Below are 27948 nucleotides of genomic sequence, written 5' to 3'. Positions count from 1 at the left end.
GCATTGTAGATAAATGTAAATTTCTATTATTTCTCATGTTATTGAATACTGTGTAATATGGGAAAAAATGTAAGAAAAATACGTAAAATTGAAAAAACTCATAACTTTCTGTAACTTAGAAGACATTAAAATGTGAATAAAAATACTGCTTTAATATTTATTATATTTTCCTACCTTTTGTTTTAACTGTACTGCATGGTTGTCATCTTTGGCTGTAAGGTAGAGGGAACGAACTTGATTCTGCACGTTGCTATAGAAGGTTGTTTCCCAAAACTGTTGGTTAGTCCAGATAGGATGGTCTTGTACACAGGTGTAAGCAAACTGACTAACTCCAGGTGCTAATTTCTGAAAGCAAAAAATGTGCAGAGTCAACAAATCAGTCCTATTATACAATTTCTTTTAAAGGCTATGACTTCAGAACTGACACACACACACACATATATATATGTATAAATATGATTAGTTGTACAGTCTGAAATATGAAATGTATCAACTTTAGTACTGCAACATGGGAAAGAGAAATTATCTCCATTTTTTTACCATTCAAGAAATTAACATACAGGGAGGCTGTATACAAGTCTAATGCCAGTGCAAGGGATGGTTTTCTTGATTTAGAGTAGAAAAATGAGAATCAAGATAAGAATTTTGTGATAATAGTACAGAACACATTTGTCATATAAAACATCTTCCTTGCCAACAAACCACAGTATTTTTAATAACCTAGCTGTACAACACAGAAATTCAAACAGACGCAAATTACTTTTCATTTTATTTAGAAGTGAGAACCTCAGTAATGAAACTTAAAGTAATACTAAGTGTCAACTGAGTCCTTCCAATAAACTACATTTGTTGCAACAGCAGAAGATTAGACAAATTGTTATCTTCAGAGTTATTTACTGAACTGTATGACCCAAATTCAGTTCCTGAAAGAGTGCTAATTTGGGTATTTCTTTGAAGTCACAAGGGTCTGGATCACTGTAAAGTCTCAAACAAACCCAGAATTGTTACAGCATTAGTCATTATGAATGAACCATTTTTTTCAAGTATATCTATTTATTTAGGTTGCACAAGTCTCCCAGGGAGTTGTTTAATATTCTTGATAACCACATACAAAGAAAGGAAATTTATTTCAATGACCTGAATTATGAAGAATTAAATCCTTTATCATGTTCTTACTTTTTGATAAAAGAAGGCCACTTTTTTTAAAAAAACTGTGTTGTATACTGCATGTAGCAAAGAAGCAGGTAATCTAAATATGTGCTCAGGATTATTTCTGCAGCAGAACGAAATAATAAAGTACATTACTGGGTGCCTCATTTAATGACTATCACTCACAATACTACCCATACCTGAAACACACATTATATCTAGAATTTAGATTTTATTTTTGTGATTGTGTTCTAAATCACTTTCCTGGAGAGCATGAATACCACTCAATATTTGTAATTGTAGACTTGTACAGAACAGCCAGTACTTATAATACTTCCCTAGCTGGCACTTGGGCATTCAAATGGAAGGGTAGGAAATTACAACCAAAATTTTTGAAGTCTGGTTTACAGATTTCTAGTTTTGCAATTCTTCAAACTGTGTTTTCCTCACTATGCTCTTCCAAGTACAGCATGAACTGAGAGTCCTGATCATGTGTCATGTACTTATTCCCTATCAAAGGTCCTTGAAAATTCTGTATCTGAGGAAATGGTATGTGGCATGCTAATAAAATGTACCCAATTGAAGTGCCTTTTTGTGCTTAGCCATCTAAAAGTGAGCAGTATGATTTTGATTTGCTCATGCAGAATTTCATCAAAAATTTTTGGTAACCTATTAAGAAATCTACATCTGTTCAAATAATGTTAAATGTGACTTTGTTTACTCCATACAGACTGAGAGGGCAGATAGCTGCTTGTTTTAACAGACACCCAAGTTTCAGCTGTGGTGCAGTTTATGGCAGATCACAGGAAATGATAATCTCCCACCCCTGATGCAGCTGTTAAATCACAGAACAGGACAGCACAAAGAGTGTCCTACTGATCTTTGTAGGGACTGCTGGACATCCCTTGAAAACACCTAATCACACAAAAGATACACCACAGGGCCCACAAACTGATCTGGCCCAATCATTGACCTACGTCAAACCCCAGATGCACAAAACCCCTGCTACAGAGGAATAGGGATGATGAATAAATCATGGCATAAAAATATGGACAACATATCTCAAAAGCAAAGATCAGTGCTAAAGCCATATCATGACTTTTACTTGGATTAACTTTTTTTTCCCACTGGCACTGAATTCCCAGTCACAACAGATCTGCAAAGAGGGAGTAGGAACGCCAAGAACGGGGAAAGAAAAAGGGGAAAGGAAAAACAAAAGGAAAAAGGAAACAAAAAGTCTTTTCAAGCCTAGCTAGTCAGTAGGGTTAACTCATGTCAATTTGTGCAGCAAATGCCACATGATGAGTGAATTGACTATCAACCTCTTCCATTGCCTTTGATGCCTCAACCCAAATCAGGTAATTGTGTAAACTGGGTAAAAAGGGGGTGATCTTTGACACAGACTCAAAAGGAAGTTTAAGCTCCTAACCCTGTGTCTAAAGAAATAAAAACGAGATACATGATTTTCACATGGAATCAAACATGACAGGAAAGCTGAGGGGCTTTTAGATGCTTTTCCTGTGCCCATAATTTGGCATGAACAGCCATGTACAAAACATAATTTTTAAACATTGGAGATTTATGTTCAAATACAACAACATAAATCAACACTGACAACAATTCCTAGACCAAATAAAAAAGGTTTATTTACAAAGGCATGAAACAAAACACATCAAAAAAGCTTAGTGATCATAAACATTATCCTTCTCATCACCTGCATGTGTTAAAACAAATGGCAAAACCTCATAGTGGCCAGAGCACAGAATTAAAATCAGGACTTGCAGTTCCTGGCTCTGCCAGTTATTTGGATTCTCTGCTTGTTTGGGTTAGTTTGTTTGTAAAAAAGGCAAGAATACCAACCTCAAGAAGCACACTGTTGTTCCTATGCAGTCTAAATCCACGGACTAAAAATACTCTTGGTACAAATATAAGCATTCCATGAAGTTTGCAGTGTCTATATTCTCTACCCTGAGAGTGCTTAGTCAGCCCATTTCCCTAGAATGGAAACTCATCTAACACATCAAAAGGGCCCCAATGTTTAATGCTACATTCAAAAGAATTTGCTCAGAATTTCTCCAATTTAAGGACAACAGTAGTTTTGTGGTTTTTACATCAAGCAATACTACATGCAAAAAACATATCTTCACCTAGCTCTCCACAGGGCAGCTAAACTACACTGATATTTGTGCTCTTTCCCTCTGTCCCAATAACTCACTCCTGCCAGACAGAATGAACACAGGAGGCAGCAAAAGAATTTCCTACGTATAAGGGAGGATTTAGAGACTGATAGCTTAAAAGAGACCCCTGAAGAACATAATAAAAATAGTTCTGAACTCATTAAGTCCTTATTCCAAAGCTGTCAGTGTGACAAAAAGAGCATTGAGGTGTAAATCGTAACAACCAAGAGAACATCAGTTAATTGCTGCAAAGGACACTGAGTCCTTTAAATTGATTAACGAAACTTAAAAACCCCTGAACACTCCCCTCCCAAATCCCCTATGAAACAGACCCTACCCCTCTCAGAATAATTAACTACATACTACAGTTTGTGAAAACACAAGGTAGGCTTGGGACTTGCTTTGTATGACTACACAGGCAACTTCTTGAATTCAAGAATTGTCTTTCCATTATTTCCACCTTGAGGGGTACTGGATAACACCTGCCCAGAATTTTTCCCAACACTGGATAGTTCTGATTGTGAAAATGATACTTGCAGCTCAGTAAGAAATGTGCACCAGTTCCAAGACTCCCAAACTTGCTGTGAGGTGCAGGTCCTCAAAGAGCTTCTCTATAACATTATATTATCTAGATTGCTTGTTTCTGATAAAGAAAAGCATGTGTTGTGTTGATCACTCAGCAGTTACTAGCCTTTACACCACAAAAGCTTAAAAGAAGGAAGCAAATTCATTACAGCAAAGCAAAGGATCCAGCTGTTGATTGTAAAGTTGGAAAATGATTTCCAAAACAAAAAGAATAAAAACCAGAATATGAATATTCCTACGACTGCTCTTTTCTCACAGGATTTTGCTACATGTCTCTCAGTTAAGGAAGTGAAGGGGCAAACTCAACAGTGTTCTATTTTTTAGAGAAATCCAGTTTACTTCAGAAATAAAAGTGTATTTCTGTCTCCAAGTGACAGCCTGAGTTACTGGTTTGGATATATTTGGTGAGAAAATGAAAAACAAGTGAGAAGGAGGGTGTTGCTGAATGCGAAGAGTAGCTTCCTCCTCATCTCCTCGAGGAATCACTGGCCGTGGGTTCTCCCTCTGGCCCCTGTGAGGAAGCTACTACAGCACCTTTGCATGCCAAAGCTCTTCCTCTCCTGTATTGGATACAGTTATCCCTGAAATCTGCAGTGCAGGCTTAGATCATCAGGACACAGTGGCATTGCTAGTTTAAAGAGCTACTCCCTGTCTCTGAGCTGCTCAGATAAACATCCAGTCAGCCACCACCGACTGCACATCATGAGTAGGTACCACTTACTGCAGGCAACAGCTGCCCCTGCCCAAGTGATGCAAACTAAATTCTGCAGGTGAACATGTCCTACAAGCCAGTCCTGCAATCACATCTATGCTATGCCCACACAGATCCTGGTAAATCCAAAAAGACTTCAAAGTTGTCCCCCAGCATCAACCCTCATTGTCTGACCAGCAGGACTGAGCCTTAGCTATGTACTACTTGCAGATAACACATCACAGAATCACTGAATGGCCTGAGTTGGGAGGCACCTTGAAGATCATCCAGCTTCAACACCCCTGCCATGGGAAGGGACACCTTCCACTAGACCAGGCTGTTCAGAGCCCCATCCAACCTGGCCTTGAACACCTGGGGCATCCACAGCTTCTCTGGGTAACCTTCTCTTGTCTCATCACCCCTACAATAAACAATTTATTCCTATTACCTGTTTTAAATCTACCCTCTTTCTCTTTAAAGTCATTACACGCACAAGGGTAATTGTGCATGTATATGTTTCCAAGTCTGTGTGCTGCATGGACAACATAAGTCAAAAAATTCCATTCAATGAATGGTTTTCCTATTTGGTCTAAAGTATAAAATTACGCCCACATGTACTGTGCACACAAATGTGGGGAAAGGTCATAAAAGCATGAAGGAAGAACTGCAAAGCTTCTGTAAATTTCTATTTTACTGCTCTAGAGAAAAAATGTGAAATACTAAATTGAGCTTTGTCTCCAATCTAAATATCTCGCCAACAAAAAAAGAAAACAATCTGCCACCTCTCCTTGCCTTCAGAAAGCCATCAAACCAGACTCAAGATTGACTTCAATTTTAAAATAAAATGAGTAGTAAAGTGGTCCATTACACTGTTTATCTACTATTATTTCACTATGAAAATAAAAAGAAGGTCAATTCACTCATAATTCAGTGCTACCAAATCACAGACAGGTACACTAAACCAGCAGAGGGCAATAGAATTCTAGAATTTTGCAAAAATGGGATGTAATTCTGGATGGAACTTTATTTACTGTATACATTTTCTGGCAAAAGTCACTTAAACATCTAATTACTCATGGTCTCTAATCCTAGATTCCTGAAGATCGTGTGTAATTTACTAGACATTACTTAAAGCCATAAAGAATACCTCAGATTTCTACCAAGATGTATCAAGATAGATATTTGCTAATACAAAGTTCCCTGTAACATTAAATAATACACATAACAACACACTTCTTTCTCCAAAGAGATAAAAAGAGATTTAAATAGTTCTGTTATACAAAGAAAGAAAGGAAACTAAAATCATCTAAAACGAAGTATGTTCAGATCCCACAAAAAAAGAGAGAAGACATTTTCATACCAGGACTTCGCAGTCCTAAATAAGGTTAAACTCCAAGAAGTGGATGAGAAACAGTTTGATTTTTCTCCCTCTATACAGCACAATAAGGTTTTGGTGGGTTAAATCAATTAGTTAAGATACAGATTTCACAAATTCTCAGTTGAGGTGTTGAATCCATCTGAAGAGTTTTTCTAACTTTGACGTGGTTATTTTGAAAGTCTCCTACAAAGTCACTGAATCCCTTTAGATCAGGTGGTTCAGCAGTGAGTGTGCACCTGTGAGTGCATTGGAATGGTGGCACTGGCTCTACCCACAAAAATAACCCACAGCAACAAAGTTGTTACTCAGGTCTGTGCTCAGAGACAAATAAACCCTGTAAATGTCACAAGTTTATGGCTTTTATCTGTAGTCAAATACTGGTTCTTAGAATTATTGATGACCTGATCCGTCACTTAAAGCCTAGCTAAATAGAGCAACTAAGTAACCCCCAAGGGGTAATAAAGTAACTACTTTTAAGTTCTTCTGTCACTTCAATCTAGTAGTTCTTTAATTACTATTTTTCTTCTTCTATGGCAGCTTTCTCTGTCTCCAGTAGTCAAAATCCTTGTGAAGTTCTCTCAATATACAGCATTTCCTCATCTGAAGAAACTATTAAAACAATAGTCCTCAAGTACCCTCAAGAGCAGGATGAGCAAATCTGAAAGATGTATGGCTACAATACAGAATATGAATTGCAAATTCATAAAATTTTAAGAGTAGTAGAACTCATCTTGGCAATACAAATTACACATATACTACGTGGTTCAGGTGAAAGAAAGAGGATGGGCAAAATCGGAAACTGCATTTATTATGAAGAATTCTGAAAGTAAGGACAAGAAAACTGAACTTGTTGCACTCTGAACCAGGCCATTTGACAGATTAAACAATATCCAGTCTGATCAACAAAGAAAGTGATTGTGGAGGTGCTGAATGGAAGGGCCTTACAGAGCAGGATACTGTAAGGATACAGTTCTGCCACACGGTAAGATGCAGTTTTGGCACGTGCAGTGCACGAGGAAGAGGAGAGCCACATACCTGCCCTGTGAATTCTAACTGGCACAGTGTTATGAACTCATGACAACGAGCTGATGTGGCATTCCCAAACTGAAAGGGCTGTGATGAATCAGAGGAAGCCAAGAAGAGCATCCCACCAAGAATTCCAACTGCAGGTACTGTCATGAAGGGTATAGAAGCAGCAAATGGAAAAAATGCACGGATATGGGTGAAAACAAGAGTAGGAGATAGAAACTTCAATTATGGGCTTAAATCACTTGGATGTGTAAGGAAGAAAAACATTTGTGACGCCTCAGTTCTTTGGTCACACTCAGTTAAAATTGATGAGATATCAAGGATGTCAACAGACATTCACACAGAAGCAGGCAATACATACAAATATATCAGCAATTTCTCTTCCTTACCATCTGTAAGCATTTGCCCTCCCGTGGAAACATAAAAAAATGCTGCTCAAACCATGACGGATAATAATGCTACAATGAAACAGAACTCAATGAAGGAAATTGTGTTTTCATGCAGAAAGTTCCATTCTACTGGGATAAGGACATAGTGATGAGGAGGCAAAGTGGAACTTGCACATATGGAAAATGCATGGGAGACTGAGTTACTTCATTTACATTCCTTCGCTTTAAGGTCAGAAGCTTTAGGAGACTTTTAATTAAACCACCAGAAATTCTTTCATGGTGAAAATTCTAAGTGAATCAGAATTTCTGTAACACTGTAATCCCCCCTAGAAGTAACAATGTAAAAAGATGGGCTACAACCAAATTAAAATGTTAAACCAGCGTTAGGTATCATTTCTAGAAAACAAGCTCAAGTGAAATCAGTTACAAATGATGTGATCCAGTACTAGTGGAAATGAAACAGAAAACTTTCTCCTTATTCTAGAAGATACTGGGTCAGTTCCTCAGTTACAGAAATTTACTACAAAATTTTATCTTTACATCTTATTTTAATTGGGGGGAATTTCCTTTTTCTGCTTCCTGACCAAGTACTTCCTCCCACAAACCAGTAAGGACAGGAACTACAGATTGCCAAGTTCTCTTCCATGTTTCCCATGATGTTATCATTCTGGGAAAGCCAGCTTCTTCAACAGAGCTAAGTTACCACAGTAATTAATTTCCTAAATTCCTTGTAAAGGTATTTAAAAACATTCTCTAGTTAGTCTCTCCTACTAATATGCTAACCTGTTGTATTATACTTTCCTAATTTCCTTTTCCACCACCTAAAAATAGTTTTGGAAGTCAGATATTCTCTACTGCAAAGACATAAAATATATTCTACTGGCATGTATTATGTATCCATTCAGAACCAAAGTGCACAAGTTAAAATCTTAAGGATCAGAGATGACATTTTGGTGCCTGTGTTTGCAAAGGATACTGCAAAACCACTCGATCACAGCTAACAAGAATCCTCAGATTCCTGTTTTAACTTGAAAAGTATGTTTGCTTTTACAAAAATAATTTACTGAACTATAATATTTGTATGAAAAGAACTTTTAATGGATGTAATAAAAACTTTTGACTGGAGAAGCTCTTGGAAATATTGACAGAACTTTGACCATTGCCTTAAAAATGCTCTTCCATGACCCCACTTACATTCATAAGCACCTGCCAAGTAAAAACATTATCCTCTCTCAAAAGTCAATAAAACTGCTTTTAGGTCATGTCCATAAAAACTTCAGCACTAATTAACCTTCTGGTGGACACAATCACCAACAGTAATGATGAGTATTATGAATAACAATGACTGTCATGAATCATGCACAATAATGATGACTCCACAGCTTCCTTCCAATGCCTCAAACTGCCTGGGTTCAGATATTATTACTTATTTCAAATACATATTGTAAGCTCTTGAGGGTAAGCATCTTCATTTTTCTGTTCTTTTGTACAAAAGCAACACCAACAGTTCTGTCCACAATTAAGGCTCCTGGATTTTCCAGGAATGCAAATAATGCTCATATACACACTAGATAATGTTGTAAATATTCTTCTGTGCTTCAGCTTCTTCCATATTTTCTATTACATGACAGAGCCATGTCCTTTTTAAGCAGGCAACTTAATGTATTTCTATATTAAAGGGATTAGCATCCTGAGAACGGATAAATAAAAATAATTTTAGTACTAAAAATAATGTTACTTAATACTACTTAGTCACAAAAACATTTCCATAGACTAAGATAGTATCAGAACTGGCAGGATAGAGATACAAAAAGAAAATTAATGGAAGCAGACAAAACTCCTTGCCAAGACAATAAAGGAAGTCTTTCACGATGGGAGTTTCCTAAATTAAAGCTAGCAATTCAAGAGTGGAGAATTTTAAAGTAGAAGTGATTTTAACCCGAGCACACCAGAGCAGGACAGAAAGTTTTAGAAGGAAGTATATTAACTAGGTGCAAGAATGAAAACATTTCAGTGTAGAAAGCTAACACATTACAGAAAGTCTTCCTAGCCTCCCAGGAGTCTAAAAGCATGCTGATGATAATGAGAATTACTTGGGACAATCACAGTTGTGCAGAAATTGAAGAATCAAAACTCATATTAATTGTAAAAAACCCCACTAATTTTGCTTTTCTAAATTAACTGCATCATCCAATAGCTTTATGCGATTCTCTGCTATTTACACAAATTCTAAAATAAACATAAAATATTGTTATAAAGTAACAGAGGCAATGGTAGTATCAAATTTTCCCACTTTTCCACAGCAGAAGTGGACCAATATTCTACTGATTCCAGCTGATACTAACTGTAAAATTTGCCTGATAAAGACATAAAAATGGAAACAACTCTTCACCCACCATCACAGATTTTCCACGTTGGCCTTTCATTGGGTAACTTCCCTGTGACTTTGTAGCTGCTGCTACACAACAGAGAGTACATTTCAAATTATGAAGCTTCTGTTATATAACTAACCTTGAATTGGGTCTCTCTTGGAAGGGCAGTTCATGATAATAATTAAAGTATTATAAACTATTCTGAATTTCTCTAGTACTGCCTGCAATCTTCGGAGAAAGCCCTTATTCTTGTAACTGGGAATCTCTCCTACACTGAACAGACTCTGGAGCAGAGTGGTCATTTATTCAGGCATTTCAAGGAATAAAGACTTTCTTCCATAGAACATCTGCCATAACTGTTACTGAATCCATTTCTGCTATGAAAGTAAACAAATTACTTTCATGTCATTATGCCATATGAAAGAGCATATATATCTCACTATGGAAAACATTAGAATTATTTCTATTGGTGTATTAATACATGAAATACTTCTGTATCACATTTTATTATTAATTCAACTTTTTACTTAAATTACGATTTTTGTATTCACCTTGAAGATTGTAAAAAAAAACCCCTGGACTAAAATCCTTTTCATCACAAAAATGCTGCCAGGATAATTCTTAAGATGACCTGAATAAATGTTCTGTGCTATATTCAAAGGTTTTAAGTTAAATGATTTACACCAGATTTTGCTCTTTTAAAAACACTGAATAAAGTCTCCTATTTTATGTAATTCTGTTCCGTTCTCAGTAAAGGTACAGGAACATGGATTACAAATGAAAAATGGGCAGCCATGAAGATGAACAGCCCAATTATGCCATATTGTAAGGATTTCAGTCAGCCCCAGCCCGTAAAACTGCAGACTCATTTCTCTCATTCCATTTCAAGCTCTACAAAAAAATTAGCATCAGTATCCAACTGAAATTTTATTTGAAATTTTGTGGCTTAGAGCATTAAAATAAAACAATAATAATAAAAAAATCAGTTTTTCCCTCTGTCCCTCCCAAGAATTACATAATTTAGTCACATAAAAATTATAAAGCAGTCTCCAGTACATTTTGCTTAAAGACAAATGTCAATTTGAATGTAATACATCCAAACTGTGAGACATTTTGCTGCATTTGGGTTATTTTTGCCTAAGAGAGATAAGCACTCTCCAAGCGTACATCAAGCCATTAAAAACAACTGACTCAGAAATTTAAATTAAACACCTGTGACTCTGAAAAATAATACTGCTCTGGATACTGCAATGTAAAGAAATGTTTGTCCATAAATGTGGAAGCCCATTCATAATATCTACACAGAGAAAACTTTACTCTCAGAATAGCGTATTTTTATTATGCCACTTCCTTTATTCAAACACTTCTGAATGCCAAACAACAAAAAATTTGCAAGTGTGTTACTGTGGACTATGCAATGTGGTAGAATATACTCAGAAAGGTATGGAAACAAAGATGATTATATGCAGTTTAACCAAAAAGTTTGAGTTTCAAAATTTTGGAAAAGATCCCTGAGAGGTAGAAAATTGTAGTACAACCGGCACAATCAGGTTCAGAGGGGAATGTAACTTTGTCTAACATTCAGTGGTTGAGGGATGCAAGAAAGAATGTCTGATCAGTGTCAAACATCAGCTTCGCTGCAAAGAGAGGGCAGATGGAGAAGTGGCCTCTGCCTGGGGCAGCAGTGGGGTCCAGCTTTTGCTCCATGTGGTGTTGTCCAGGACAGGCTGGAACTGGTGCCTGCCACTGATCCTGCCTGGCTGTACTCTGAGCCTCCCAGAAATGCAGCGTGGTGTTCACCACATCCTGCCACCTTGGCAGGGGCCCAGGATGAAACAGGGAATCCAAACCCTGTGAGTTGGACAATGCCAGTTATGCAATCGTCAAATTGTCCTCCTTGATGAGTTAATAAAAGGAAAACATGATTAAAATATGTCCCTTTCCTCTTGTCCTGCCTTCCCACACGTAGAACAAGAGCTCTTTTCCACAGCACCAAGGAACACTACATTTCCACTTCACACACTGAAGAAGTGACCACATACCAAATACGCATGGGTTACCCGTACCGTGAAAACATGGAAAAATTCTTTTATCTTCACGAATAAATACATTTTATTTATATTGTTTCAATTTTAAACAAAATTCCAGCAGTATTACTAATGGTAAACTAAAACCTTTTTCTAACCCAGAAGCAAAAATTTGTTTGTTTTCGTGACATTAACAGTACACACCAAAGTCCACTGTCACTGATGAGTCACATTTCGCTAACAGCTTGTGTCCAATATTTAAAATTTTTAAAAAGCATTGGGACTATTTTTTCTAGAAAAATTCAATTATTACTCCAGGCCACAAATATGCAACCAGTGCTGACTTCCTGTCTATGACTTTAATCCCATCAGCTCTGACTTAGAGTGCGATCAAATCCTGCCTGATCAAGTTTCACAATAGATCAGTCACCAGACTTCAGGGAGATCTGAAATTTCACCAGACATCCCAAGAGCTCCTAGCATGCTGTACACAGTGTGATGTTTCTTGTAATTTTAATTGGATCTGTGTAGAAATACTCTAGACTAGTTTTTAAATAAGCAAAGCCATTAAGACAAGATGGGTTACATCATGCCAGCTTGTTCCTTTCTTCAAATTTTCTGCTGTTTTTCCAAAGATATTTAAAAATCCCTCGAGGCTAATGCATGACATAACCATTCCAGAATCTTACCAACATCACCTCCAAGTTGTAGTCTTACTGCTCAGTTTCTTAGCTCATCTGCTGAACTCAAGCAAAACCACATCTTTCTCATTACTTATACAACTCAAACACTTGGTGGCTGTGCTATGTGCAGTAAAATACAGTAAAATTGTTTAGGAAGAACAGGTAATTGTTTCATTAGTGCTCTGCTTTGTCTTAGATAAATAAAATGAAACCTAACATTTCATGTACACAACAGTCCTTCCATAACGTGAACTGTGATATTGTGTAACTTCTTTTCATTACTTCATTTGAAGCAACAGGAATTGCACTAACAATGAAATGCCATGACACAAAATCCCACCACAATTTCCCATCAAAATGCTACAGCAAACATAGATGGTAAAACATCAGACTGGCAAAAGTCTACTACATTTTTAGATTTACTACAAATTTTGTCACTGATAACTTGATTTGGAGCACTGCCTGTGCAATTACACCAATGCACACACAAATGAAACCCCGTGTCACTGCCACATGCACAATTCCTGTATATTCCTGGCTACCACGAACATTGTTCAGTCTCCACAGGGGTGGGTGAAAGGAGATTTAATATGCTGCTGGCATTAAACACGGTATTCTGAGGACAGAAACACCAATAAAACAACTGCACTCTGCCAAGCACTGCTTCATGCCTGGGAAGCATCAACACAATCATATGGCAGAGGTCAGATAATTCTTCATGTTGAAGCACAGGTTCATGCCAGGTAGAACATATTCACTCTAGTCTATGACAGAATTTTGAAAACCTGTAGACAGGCTGAAAAATCCTCCAAAAAGTGTAATTTTTTACTCAAATTCCAAACTGAACCTTAAACTGTTAATCTAAATTTTAACTAATCACTGCAAAGTTAGTCTAATAGTCTTATGTTCTGAACAGCATGTCAGTTTGTGTTTAGTATGAATAGTTTTATACCAAAATAAGTACTTTTGCCAAAGAATTGTATCTAATGGGACATACCAAAGGGGACCATCACTGAACCTGAGGATTAGATCTGGGAAAAACAAAATTCTTTTTCTATTATGCACTAACAGCTGGCTTTTGCAAGTTAACAGTCAGGTTACTTTAATTTTTAATTCAGGTCAGGAACATTAAAAAACTCATCATGCTTCTTCCATCCAGGGACTCACAGTTTCCTGAGTGTATTTTTAGAGTTAAATAGTCTAGGCTATTAATAAAAGATTTCAGAGAACTTTCTGTGAGAGAAATGGTGTGAGATCTTGGTACCCCTACCAAAAAATATAGGTGTATAAATGCAACTAAAATGTATTCTACATTCAATCCAGACTTTTGCTCTGCTTGATGGTGAAATCAAAACTTCAAGTTTATTTCAACACTCCTGATACTAGATTTTTTAAAAATCTCTTTTTACTGTCTTCTTTTTTTTTTTCCCCTACTTGATAAAACTTTACCAAGGTAGGAATCTAACAAAACTGCTACAACACCCTAAAATACTCCCTGCACCTCTCAAGGTGAAGAGCTATGTGGACTCTGTTGGATATTTTTATAAGAAAAACTAAAAACCAGAAAATAAAAGAAAACAGAAGTTTCTTCAAAATGTAGAATGTATGCAGTAGTAAGAATAAAATAAGGAAGAGGGAAATTTCTACGGCTCATTAGGTCTTCCCTCAAATTAAGTATTTGTGGCAGCAACAAATGTGAAACAACAATTCTGCTACTCAAGGACTCAAAACAGAGTGAACAGAGAAAGATAAACTTGGAACTAAAGACGGGAGAAGTCTATTTGCTGGGATCAAAAAATTTAACATCTCACCATGCTACCTTACATAAGAGAATGAAAATACTCTCTACACTCTTTCCCAAAAGAAGTTGTGGGGTATTATGTACAGCTATGAAATAAAACCCATTTAAATAAAACTTTTTTACAGTTCAAATAATTAGAAGAGGAAAAAACTCCGCCATTTTATGCTCCCTACATGTTGTTAAGCACTAGTTTAAATAAAAAAGTCAAGAAATCTACACAACTAACTTTGTCAAAATTGCTCTTGCATTCAACAGATGATTCTGTTTTCTATGACTGGTAAAGTTCAACATTTTTTATTCTAAGAACAACATGACAGAATCTATTTCTAGTTTAAAAAAACCCCAGAAATTGATTAGAATGTATGATTTGAACTAAAAATGACTGACTTATTTCTCAGCTTTTTGTTGCGGAAATCTTGGTTTCCATTCAGCTGAAACAAGAAACGTTCTGCATTTTACTTATGGCTACTCATTAATGCCTCATAAACAATCTGAAACGTGGAAGGTTGTATTTTTCAGTTTCTATATTATTAATGTCTAGATAAGCTGTCACAAAAACTACTGTTTTGCAATATCACAGTGTACCAATTACCAACGACTAAACACTTCTTTCCCAAACTGGGTTGTATAACAACATTCACATTAAACAAAGGCTATTTAATATTGCAAGCAAGTCCACATTCTGAACTTATCTCCTCAGGTATGTACATCCTAAAAAGCAGGACTGGAGCTACCCAGAACTGGTGAAAACAGTACTGTATTGGGACACTGAAACAAATATAGTCATACTACAAGAGTTCTGCTTCTGAAAGAATTACTTACAAAACTTTCATTATTTGTGTTTTCGTATTTACTATCACATTTGCCACTATCAAACATTATGCACTTTCCCTCCCAAAAAGAAACCAAAACAAGAAACTGAAAACAAATATGTAGTTAAAACAACTGATTCATAATATTCTCCAAAATTAACAACTACACAGACTGAAAACTTGTACTTTTGGCCAAGTACTTTATTGGCCAATTTTACTACAGTGACCATTGTATTATATTGGCCAGTATATGTTTAACATGCCAAATTAAACAAAGTAGTACTGCAATAAATAGTTTTTACAGAGTAACATCAGAAATTACTCTTTTCTATTATTTTAGTGACTAAATATAATTCAATGATAATTCTGTAACCCATCATATACGCCTGCATTTAATTCTGGGTGCGTCTCATAATCATAATGATCCAACAGCAATAAATGCCATTCTGGAGCAATGTCCATACCAGTCTTTTTGATGATTTCCATTGACATCAATAAATTCTAGAATGAATCTTCCTATCCATCATGTATCTCCTGTCATCGCTTTCTCCATTTTAATAAAGTGTGTGTGTAAAAAAATACAAAACAGCAGTGGTTTTCAATAGACACTTACCCTATAGAAGGCAGTCGTCAGGGGCAGCAATGCTGCAGCAATGCTGTATTCTTCTGAAGATGAACAATCCTGCAAGAAAAAACATAGAAGAAAATAAGCAAAACCTTTTTATGCACTATAATTTCATTCCTGCCTTATGGAGTCCCTCTGGCATCCTTCTGACACACAATGTAATCTTCAATCATCTGATATCATGTAAGAATAACACGATTTATGAGTGGGTACATAAATACATATATGTGTATCTCCTCATGATTTCTCACAGGCATTGCTGTGATTCTTCCCACTTTAGAAATTTATGAGCCAATTTCTCATTCATATGTCTGAAATACAATTTCACTGACATAGTTTACATATAATAAGGAAAGTTGTCCTCATCTAGGAAACAATGAAAAGGTAGCTTGCTTCCATTTGGGTCAACAGCAAACCTGACTAAAATGGAAGTGATGTGATGACCAAAGAATGCCCTTTCAAAACGTTTACATGAAGGAAGTGACATTTTTGCCATATGAAATAATCACCTCCACAGTCTCTACAAAAGTTTGGCACAAGGTTAATTTTAAAAGAAGATGAAAACCCATTCTCTTCAAGTGTTTGAATGCCTCATTCAACAGTCAAGTGTGTCATTCATGTCTCTCTAGGCAGAGAAGGGTATGCCAAAGTAAATCAACTGGTAATTGTGCTGATGAAAGTCATGATTTTATTACGGAAGTCTTTTAAAAGAAAGCAGAATTGGAATGTAACTTAATATTTAAAAAACAAACTACTTGAATTTTTATGACTATAAAAAATAGAACAAAAAATACCCAAGAAAAGTTAAAAATTATACTTTCTAAGAAAGTGATCAGGTGGGTTCTTTTCATCAGCTCTTTTTGCCACCACTAAAGAACACAATAACGCACATAGTTGTACTAGACAAATGTATCACCATTGTGCCGCTGGATGATGGATGGACAACCAACATTTCCAGAGGAACAATTCATTTTAATATTTTTAACAACCCCTGTTACAGGGGGCACCCTGAAACTCAAACCACTCCTATTAACTGTAACAACTGACCAAGTGCCAAAATTGAAATATCTCAAGCGTTCCTCTGCCAGACTTTACAGTTATGCCTTCATCTCATATCAGAGTTCTCTAAACCAGAACAACTAGCAAAAACCTGGCAAGAGCCAATTGTGATAGCAGAAATATTAAATCTACATTACAAAAGCAATCATGTTAAGGATCATTAGGATGTTATTTGTATTCATCTCACTCTTTGCTCTCAAATGGCTGCAGAGTGACTGTGGACTGCAGGTTTAGAACAACAGACCAAAGAACTCATCACAAGACTATTTTACTTCTCATCATTTTAAAGCTTATTTCAACCTTTGTGATTTTTCAATAACAAATACTTCATCTTCTATTACTTTAATCAAGCTCACCTAAACAGAATACCAATGTCCATTACAGTTAAATACAGCAGCATTTAGAAAACTGCTTACATATATATTCTGAAAAGGCATACAACAAGTTCACAATTGTGAAGGTTCACTTCTGCCCAGAGTTACTGAGGGTTTCAAGTGTGTCTAACTCTGCACAAATGCATGAATGCTAACCATGCACGGACAAGAGTTTGGCAAGTGCTCACACTTCATAACACATTCCAGTGTGGTAGAGGAAAACAAACAAAAATGGACACTGAGAAACTCAATAAATGTTTCAATGATGCCTCTTAGTATTGTGATATGTATATAACAAACCCAAATTAGTTTGTAAGATCTCAGAGCATAAGGCTAAAGGACACAGCCTCAGCTGCTTTTAATTTTCCATTTCTCCATTATTTCCTATTGTTATCCATATCCTTAATGCCCATTTGGAATTTAGCACATGTATTTTTAGTTTAATATATGATAAATATTCTTAGTACTTTTTCACTTAACAAGAACACTTCCCATTTAAAATTTGACTTTCCAATCTTTAGGAATATGCAACATCTTTCAAAGAAATACATATCTTATTTCTGTACATGATTATTTATAAGCAGGTATAAAATAATCCATCCTCATTTTCAGGTTACCTACTTAATCCCTTAGCTCAAATTATTTGAAAGAGTTCGGGCTTTTACCCAAAATATACATAAAAATATCTTTATAAAAACTGAGCAACGTATCTTCACCTAGAGAGCATTCAATACTCCAAGAGCTAACATATGTCTCAGAGATATATATCATCACCATATAAACAACACATTAGATTATTTTTCCATTCCTTCCTTCAAGTACGAAATTCTCCACATATTCCATGTCAGCAGTACATGGACTTGTCGTATGGAAGTATTATCTTTTTTTTTTTCTTCTCCAGTATATGACAAGGAATATAAAGTGATCTCAGTTAGGAATAAATTATAACACTGTTGTTTTAAGATGAGTGGAACTAATTAACTGCTCACCTGCTTTGTAGCTGCAAGACAGAATGCCACAGGTAAAAGAGATGTTGCACTGAAATCTCAGCTTCTCAATTTTACAGACAAACCAAAGTACTGGAAATGTCATATATGTGTTGTAGGCAATTAATTTAGACTCCTGAAACAATGCAATCCAGCTGCCTTATACATAATGTCTTTACCAATTGCGAAAAATATCTCTTACTGCTGCTACAGAAGTAGACAAAAATCAAATACCATAAAATAATCAAAGCTGTTCCACCTAATTTGCACAAAATGAAGCTGAAACACATCTGGGGAACAAAAACTATTTTCAGCAAATTAATCATCAAAAAACCAAGGTCCTTTGACAGTGAAATACAGGCTTCCACCATGACATATGCAGAGTACTGCTTTGAATCCATGCCTAATTGAGTGAAAACCTGGCACATTGTTCTGGCCATACTGATCATATATCCAGACAGTTGCTGAACTCCGTAGCAGATTGGAAGATTTACAGGAATTCATGTACACTTAAAATAGCTTTGCTCCACTGAATTGACAAGTGAATAATAAAAGGAGAATATTTTTCCTTACATCACTTACTTTGACAACGCATGTGATTTACTTTTACATTCCAGTCAGTTTCAATATGCAGCAAAACTTTGGTGCTTCGATATTGCCATTAGAATGCAGAGCTGGGAGCTTGGAAGTTACAGATTTTGACTACTTGACTGGACACATGGGGCTGATATGGGGAAGCACTGATGGCTTTTGGAATCTGGTAGGTGGCTCAGGCTTCTGGTGCTGGAGGAGAGAGTCAAATCTGCTCTTCACTCTTGACTTCAGAACAAGTACTGCGTGGAAGTCTTGCTAGCAAAACAAGGCATTGTACATCATCATGAAGCTGAGATGCCCTCTGCAGCGTGGTCCTAGTGATGAACAGCCAAAGTCACCCCAGGATCATTCCCTGATCTGCTACTGGACATGCAGGCCCAGGTTCAAGAAGGCCTTTAAGCCCTCTCTGATATCCCGCAAGAGCAAGTCCAAGCCAGTGAAGCACAGTGACAGTGCACAAAAATTACCTCTCTTCCTGCATTAAACAATAACTTACACTTAGGGATTTCTGCTTTCTTAGTCACATGATAAAAATCTAGAAGACATGTATGGAATAGCAAGATAACATTTCGGCTGGAATTTTCTTCCAAAATTCATCCTGATAGTCTCTCTCATTAACTGCTACCTGATACAGGATCTTCCTGCGTTAAAACCCATTCTGCTTTAGGCACTAAGCTTTTCAAACAGACACCACATTTTTAATAACCTCCAGAAATCCAAGTATGCCAAAAACTTGGGATCCAATTTTGCCTTACATTCAGGAGCACCATAAATACATGGAATTCCCCACAGGCCTGACTATCGCATGAAGTCACCGCAGCATGCAGTGAATGCATCCGAACTAAAAAGCTGAACAGGGCAGCACTTGATCCATACCTTTTTGGCAGCACAGTAGGATGCATGCATGCTCTATTAAAAATACTGCTCAAGTAATGCTCAACACTGCACTGTCCCTCTTGAGAATAAGTGAAGTCAATTTTCAGGCATACCAAGAGCATTCATCACCCTGCAGGACTAAGCTCATAATGAATCCAGAAAAAAAAGTGCCAGAAACTTTAGGGTCATATATGTTTTTAAGAACTGTTAAGTCAGCATGTGTAACTATGTGCAGAACATTGGCTACAAATTGCAGGTGAAACATTAGTTACAAATTCAACAGATGACTTCACTGGTGTCAGGATTTAATCCTAATTCTTACAGATATATTATGTGGGCAGGGTTTTACTGAACCACAGAATTTTTATTATTGATACAGTTTATATTTTGGAAATGTGAACTGTCAATCCTAATGCACAGGACTACTATTTTTGTCTAAAGCAGTAAGAGAATTCAACAGTTTAGAAAAACTGCTTTTTTTGCTAAAAGGAATAGGGATTAATCAGGTAGAACTGCAATGTTATTCATAACTATAATATTAATGAGGTTATTTTTAATTTTCATTAGATAAGCTGCATAAATTTTATTAATTCGTATACAAATACAATATTAATGCAATTGGACAATTAAAAATGATAGTTTTGATCAAAGAAAACCTATTCTATGTTAAGTGATGTTACCATCAATGTCCTTGATATCTAATCTTTGCAGAGTTAAAAATCCAAGTAAATAAACTGACAATTTCACAATAACTAATTATAGCTAATATAACTCTATGCTGTCTTGAAACAGCTGAAAAGACACAGACCTATCTGGAATTTCCAAAGTAACTTTTAAAAGTATTTAAACCACAAGTTTTAACTTCACAGATAAAGCCATCACCTAAAGCGAGAGTTAAAATTACAGAGTTTGTTGGAATAAATGCCAATATGACAATAATCACTTACACTATCTTTACTAACATCACATAATTAACTCAACATGAAAGTTTAAAATCTTCTTATTGGAATCACAAGCAAAATTGCTTTTTTCAGTGAAAATTAATGTGCATTTACTTTCTTGCTAACAGTCATATAGAGCTTTGCCTAGTGAAGTTAGGCAAATCAATGCTAGCTGATGCTCTGATTTTTAGTGGGATCAAGCTTTTCCCTTTTTTTTGTTGACAAAGGTGAAATCAAACCTCATTGAAGCAGTTACAATTTTATTAAATGGAACTCTTCTGGGACCTGAGAAATAGGATGGAAAGCAGACATACTGAGAAGGTCCACAGAGCTGACTACCTGTTGTCTTATCTCTTAGCAGAACTACAAGAAGAAACTCAAAATTCGGAAGATACTGCCTTACATAATTCTCATTACTTTTAAAACTTCTTGTTTTGCTAAGAATATATAGAGCTTTTCAAAATTATTAATTTACAAAAACCAACTCTTTCTTCATATATGACCCTAATACATTCAATATGTCACTCATTAACACAAGCTTTTAATTTAATTTTTGTTCTGCTTAAACACTGCTACAGGGATTCACAATTCATAAAACCAAGAAAAGTACACTCTTATTGTCTATGGTTTCCAGGTTTAACATTGATCAGAATCACTCTCTGGGCTTTTGATGAGCAGCTTCTCACACTGCTACCTGGTCTGACAGCAATAGTTGAACACAAAGTCCAGATCACAGACTTGACCTGAGCTCTGAATTATGCCACATGTAACAGCTTCTTCATCCTCTATGGCCATCATGCCACAGAGTGATGCCAGTGCAGAAGACAAAGGAACAGCACCCAACCCAGGAGAATCCTCACTGATTTGACTTTGTGGTCTTTCTGCCTGATTAGAAGCCTTTGCAACGACCGTTTAATTAAGGAACCTTTTCTATCAGCAACAGGATGTAAGGTATTGCAGAGCTGCCATTCCAGGCACGAGATCCAGTTTTATTTTAGAGGTATTTTACTTCCTGAAGAACTTCATGTTTGTCTTCACCTGGCCCTGAATTCTCATAAGTTTGCCTGCCCTTGAAGCACAGTGGTATAAGGAACAGAATTCAATCGATGCAGTTTAGATGCAATTACACAAACACATAGTCTTCTATGATCTTTAAGTTTCCTTTTGCTTTACTCCACACATTCACAAGCTAGCAAATGCAACAGATTTTCTCTATGCAGCTCCATCCTACTCCTGATCTCACAGCAAGTGAAAACAAGAAACAACATTTCACTCAAAGAAGAGCTGTCAAGCCCCCTCCACCCCCACTCTTTCTCAATAAATACATTTCCGTCTAGGCTTGAGTTTAGTCATTTCCTCCTCCTCATTACAAATTATGTTTAGGAAATCAGGAACCTCAATTTTTATGTGCATAAATTACACATTTGTCACTGTATTTTTACTGTACCCCAAAAGCCTAAAAACATTTCACTTTTTTTGCAAGATACTGATAAAAACAAGAATGCCATCCCTCGCGTCTCAGCACATCTGAGTTTCTTTAACAGAAATGCCATGCATGTTTCTGAATACTGTCATGAGGCCCATGGCAATAAAGTTCAACATACTCAGGCTGTAATCTTCTCCCAAGGAAATGGTTGGGATGCCAAGATGCCTTTTGACTTTTATTTCACAGCAGGGCTTCATTCACAGTGACTCTGTCCAAACCTTAAACTACACCAGCTGTGATACAAGGTCCTGCACAGCAATTTGTAAAAAGTTTTGACAAACAACACTCAAATGATAGAATACACTGCAATTCATGACAAAAAAGTGATCAATATCCATTAGCTGCTCAGTTGGAGGGGGTGATTAATTCCTAATATATCTATGAACTGCAGTGTACTCCTAGAGCCCTGGTAGACCAAAGCACTTCTGCAGCCACTGCAAAACATTAACACAGGAAACTCTGTAAACTGCTGTACAGACAGCCTGTTTAATTAAGGAACAACAGAGAAATGCTTAAGACATTAGAAGAACTATTAAAATAGATGCCATATTACAGTATAGTCCAGTTACATATTAGCAAATCAGTTCACAAGTACACAAGACACATCCTTACTCACAGCAGCATCTCCTCTCCTAAATTATAAGCAAAGTCATAAACTTTCAAATATGTACAAATACATTCATCTTGCTTAACTTAATTTTACTGTTCTTCTCTGAGCTTCATGTGATTTTCCAGGTTCACATACTTTTAATAAAAATGCACCACATCATCAGTGCACATTCTATACAACTTTTACAACTTAACAGGAATGAACTCCTAAAAAAAAAATCAGATTTATATGGGTAAAAAATTAGGATTTCACTTTAGAAGAATAACATTTGAATAGAAGCGGAATTTTACATCCATCTTCTGTCATGTAATGAGTTGACACTCAGTTCAAATCAGTTACCAAAAAATTTTGGGTCTAGTTCACTATGGAGAAACTGAGCAGTGTCTGATGAAATGTAACTTGGAAGTAGGGCTCACTGAAAATTTTCCACTGAATAGCACGTGATAGCAAAATAATTTTTATTTATGCTAAAACCCCTCAATGACATCATCTTAGGAAAGAGAACTTCTAATTCCCGAAGTTTTCCCCTTGGGAGAATCAGTATCTTACCAACTGATTTTCTGGGGAACCAGAAATAAAACCTTTGACAACAACTCAAAGAAGGCAAGGAACAGGCTGGGGGGAGCTACAGGCTGGACTGCAGGGAACAAGTCTTCATACAGAGCATTTTCAGACACAGGAAGAACACAAAAGTGATTTAGAACACAAAGCACCAGCTGACCAAGGAAACTGGATCATCTTCTTCAATGAAATAATGAGCTCTGTATCTGAGGAAAGAGCAGCCTGTCTTTTGCAGGCATCTTTGGCACCCTTGTGGGCAAGCTGGGAGATAAAGTCTGGATGAAAGAGTGGAAAGCTGATTGCAGTGTTAGACTCAAGGCTTAGCAGGCAGGTGGCTCTGAATCATGTTTTTGGGGTCTGATACTGAGGTGAATGTTTTCACTGACAACCTGGAAAATGGAATGCAATGCATCTTCATCTCATTTCTGACTGACATCAAATTTGGGAGAGTGGTAAATACACTGGAGGGCAGGGCTGCTGCCAACTGGCATCACAGCCTGGCAGACACAGACTGAAAAAGCCTCCTGAACCTCGCAAAGACAAAGTTCTGCACAAGGGACAGGGTAACTCCATGTGGAAACATAAACCTTATATGAACAGCACCAAGAGCCATGTGCTGTGCTATACATGTCAAACCATGTCAAAAATCCTAAAACATTACTCTCACAAAGAGTTATAGCAGGGGCAAAAGAACAAAACAATTAGAAAGTTTATGGATCTGAACCAAGAGACTGAAACTATCAGGAGAGTGCACAACTGAAAGAATCCCAAAAAACCTAAATAAATACATACAGAAAAAACAGTGTGCTCAACCAGCACAGACAGAAATTATTGGCAAGAAAGCTGAAGTCAATTTTATATATCTATATCTACCCTATGTCCAACGCATCCATAGGGTTCTGGCAGGTGCTCCTGGGAACCCAAGCCCATGTTTGCATGGCTGTAGCCCTGCCTCTGGCAGATTTATTTTCCACAAGCTGCTGAAAGTGGGTTCTCTTTCAATATGTATTTGACATCTTGCTACAGGACAGCTTTTTTAAGCCAACCTTGCTAGTATTGAAAAGCTTTGCTACAGTTTTGGCAGGGGCACCGGATAGTCTGTGTACAGCTGCACCAAAGGACAGCATGAACAATGACCAGCTGCTCCTGGAAGAAGTTTTCTTGGATCAGCTTTGTTGGTGCAGCTCCATTTCTGGATCCATGTAACAAGTGTCAGCTGCTGGAAGAGGATATTTCTGGGATGACCTGCAATGGCTGCAGAATTTCAAGGATGACAAGGGGCATTTTGTGGGTTTTTCTGAGGTAATTCTGATTATAAGGTTGTGAATCTTGCATTCATCCAGCAAGGGCTTTTCCATGCTCAGGCACAGATGACGCACTGCATTAGTTGTGCTGGTGAACTTGACAGGACCTAAAATCCCTTGCTGCCAACCCTGCTTCCAGACCTCTCTGTTCCTTAATAGACTGGAATGTAAATCTCCTGCTACGTTTCAAAGAGCAGTTGCACTTTTAACAGCATTAATGGAAGCTGTTGTAGAAGTTGCTTAACCCAAAAATCAACCTTGTAACAACAACCAGAATTAGGCACACTGCACATAATGAAAAAACCATGTTACTAGAGCCATTATCAGACATATCCCACTTTTCAGGAGAAAATATTCCAGCGATAAAGTCATTTAAAGGATAAACAGTTCATAGAAAAGAATACTTAAAGCAAATTTGGGCAACTGAAAGACATATGTTGTGCATGATTAAGTAGCATGATTTAGAACAGTGTCCACCTTGATTAACACATCAAATCTGTGTGATCAAGGAAGAATGTTGCTACAAATCCTGAAAAGCCCAAGAGATTCAGAGATTTCAAGCCTACTTGATTTAGTAAAGTGCTCCCACCGAGATAACATCTGTCAACAAAATATATATTCTAATACAAATATTTAAACTATGAAAAAACAAAACATGGAAAATAGAATACTTTTATTTAACTTCATGTTAGGTATTTTAGACAGATTGTACTTTTCAGTGCATGGACAGCAACCACCTCTTTCACAGATACAGATTTTATTTGAAATCTTACATTTTTTGGCTGGTCAATAATAAAAGTATGATAAATGCACGGGAGAGGTAGGAACTGTTTCTTACGAAACATTTATTTTTAATAAATGTCTTGATTATTAATAAAATGTTTGCTTTTCTAAGAATCCAAGTGAAAACAAGCATGAAGCATTTTTTGTAAGAGATAAAGACAATGGAAGAAACAGTAAACCAATTTTGAACTGGTAATTGTAGAACTACCCTCAGAATTCTTTACTCTTAAAATTTGCTGAATTGATACTTCCCTCTGGGATTTTCAAATGGCTTCAGGAAGTAAGAAGGTTAGAATTCCATGAAGCAACTGTAACTTTGGTTGTAAAAGTAAAATGTAACCTCCCAAAACATACTAGTTGGTCATCTAGCTGAAGAGGCATGTTTGGATGTCCTTGAAAAAAATCCCTGTTCTCTGTAAAAACAGTTTGGCAGGACAACCACAACCAGAGGAAAAAATACATCCTTGAGCTCGCTGTGTGGACCAAAGAAGCAGAAGTGTACTAGCACTGCCTTCCAGCACAATTCTTTCTTTGATACAAACTCTAGGAAATCTTGGTATGATCCCTTTCTGTCCCATAGCCTTCCAAATCACTGCTAGTAGCAGCATCCAGCTAACTAGCCACAGAGAAAGCCTCCTTTGCCAGCTTTTGGGTCACCAGTTAACCCATTTTAAAACCCTAACAAATCTCCTAGGCTATCTGATCTTCCTTCCAGAAGGTTTTGTTCCAAACACCTGTCTGTTTTGTTCTTATCTTATTGACATTTTAAGAAAAAATGCAGAAAGGATAGTTCTGCTATGTAATCACAGGAAATGGCAATGAGAAGTTTTATTAAACTTCTGTACCTTGGGGTACAGCAAAATACTAGTGAAGTTCTAAGTCCCAACTATAGTCATACTGTTTGAAGTTCTTTCCTCACAATTCATGTTTGGAACCTTCAGAAGGATGAGCCAGATTGCAATGGCTGGATGAAAAATAAGGGGTCATGAAAACAAAAACTGAGAAGTTGAAGCATTAGCAACGGCTTTGGTATCCTAAAACCAGCATGACTCCAATTCCAGAGAACACACCAGCAAATCACCAAATGAGTGCAGAACACAATTCTGAAGATCAACAGCTAATTTCTGGATAGCATGGCATTATTTAGTGTACATACTGAATGAAACACACTGTATCAGCAAGAACTATCAGCCATGTACAATAAACGTGATGACTCAAATCATAAGTATTTCTTATTTGTGTCTCTTCATAAGAAGAAGTATGAGTAGATATTCTGATGCATTTGACCATCTTCTCATTCCTTTTTTCTTATCTGCAGTTCTAAGTAGCAAAGAAATCCTCAAGCTTTCAGGAAGACCTTCACTATCAGAGTTGACATGAATCCCACAGTATCCATTACCTTCTCTTTCAATACCATGCCAGTGCTGATGGCCACATTTTGTCCAAGTTCCTTATGCTGCTAAAATTCTGGATCTTGTTCTTTGCTGTTTTACAAGGACATTTTGGTTCAGTCCTGTGAGCCATCCTTCCAGATGCTGCTAGTCAACAACTTACTAAAAATTTCAAATACTCTTACTTACCATCCTTCTCCTCCAAGATTCAAAAATCTTCTCCTATGCACAGAAATTAAAAGAATGAAGATCTGGGTTTTCTAAATTAATACACAGGGTGAGAGCTGGGTGCACAAGCATGATGCTACCGTGCCATCTGCTGGAGCCCACTTGTGGAACGAGATGTGACTGTGCTGATGCAGACAAAATTCACCACTGCTTCAACAATAACACAGAGGTGCTACATACCTGGTTTTGATGAAAATCTCTAGAAAACACCTTATCATTAAATTGGTTGGAATAATTAACCATGGTTTGCTGGACTGATTTTGAATTAATCAGTTCTGATGCCTGTTGTTTTCATATGCAGGTTGTATCTTGAATTTGAAATTAGAATATTACAACCAGAATATAATGCAGACAAGGAAAAATATGAAGTTTCTACAGAAGAAGTGCTGAAAATCATGGCACCCTCATAATCCAAGTTGATTTTAAGTGTATTATTATTACCACAGTTAGAGTAAGATGTAGAAAGATATTTCATTCCATACACCTGGAAGGGCTAGAGAATATTACATGCCAATTGTATGGAAGTTCGGTCTAACAAAGGATATGTATTCTCCAAAGGGATGTTTAATCAATTAACATTCCAAGTAAAGGTTTTATAAGGTGTTCATTTGACTAGAGGACTTAATCAAAATAAGTTGCTTTTGTCCTCAAAAGTCAAATAATCTGCATAGAAAATTGAATCAATTAGTTCATTTACAAGCATTGTGGGACTTTAGACTGTTAAAGATGCATTTCCAGTTCCAATTCCTAACTCTCAAGTGGAATTTTGGACTTAAGAGTTCAAGAATCGGAGGAGAGGTGGGAAAAGACGGTTGTGGGATTTGTTTGTTTTATCTATGGACATTAGGTAAAGTAATTTTTAAACACTTTCTTGGACCACTAGATACCAAAGCCCACCCCCCTGAGTGCATACAGGGAAGGAATTACTAAAAATAAAAGCATGTTTACATGGCATTTTCCATGCATCCTAACAGCCAATGAATTTAAGTCCTAATTCTGGGCTGTAATATTGAAAATAATGTCAACAGCTGCAAGAA

General features: G+C 36.7%; 1 protein-coding gene across 2 annotated transcripts in view; it reads right to left on the bottom strand.

Moving 5' to 3' along the window:
* SBF2 (SET binding factor 2) overlaps positions 1 to 27948 on the bottom strand; it is a 234373-nt gene that overhangs the window by 49385 nt on the left and 157040 nt on the right. For both annotated transcript variants that reach the window (XM_082282867.1, XM_082282868.1), the window contains exons 17-18: positions 15707 to 15775; positions 175 to 345 (exon numbers count right to left, since the gene is read on the bottom strand). In XM_082282867.1, coding sequence (XP_082138993.1) covers positions 175 to 345; positions 15707 to 15775 — 240 coding nt within the window. The remainder of the gene's footprint in view (positions 1 to 174; positions 346 to 15706; positions 15776 to 27948) is intronic.

This window comes from Coloeus monedula (genome assembly GCF_965178545.1).
Source record: "Coloeus monedula genome assembly, chromosome: 6".
Taxonomy (NCBI): domain Eukaryota; kingdom Metazoa; phylum Chordata; class Aves; order Passeriformes; family Corvidae; genus Coloeus; species Coloeus monedula.
This window is presented reverse-complemented; position numbering and strand designations above follow the sequence as displayed.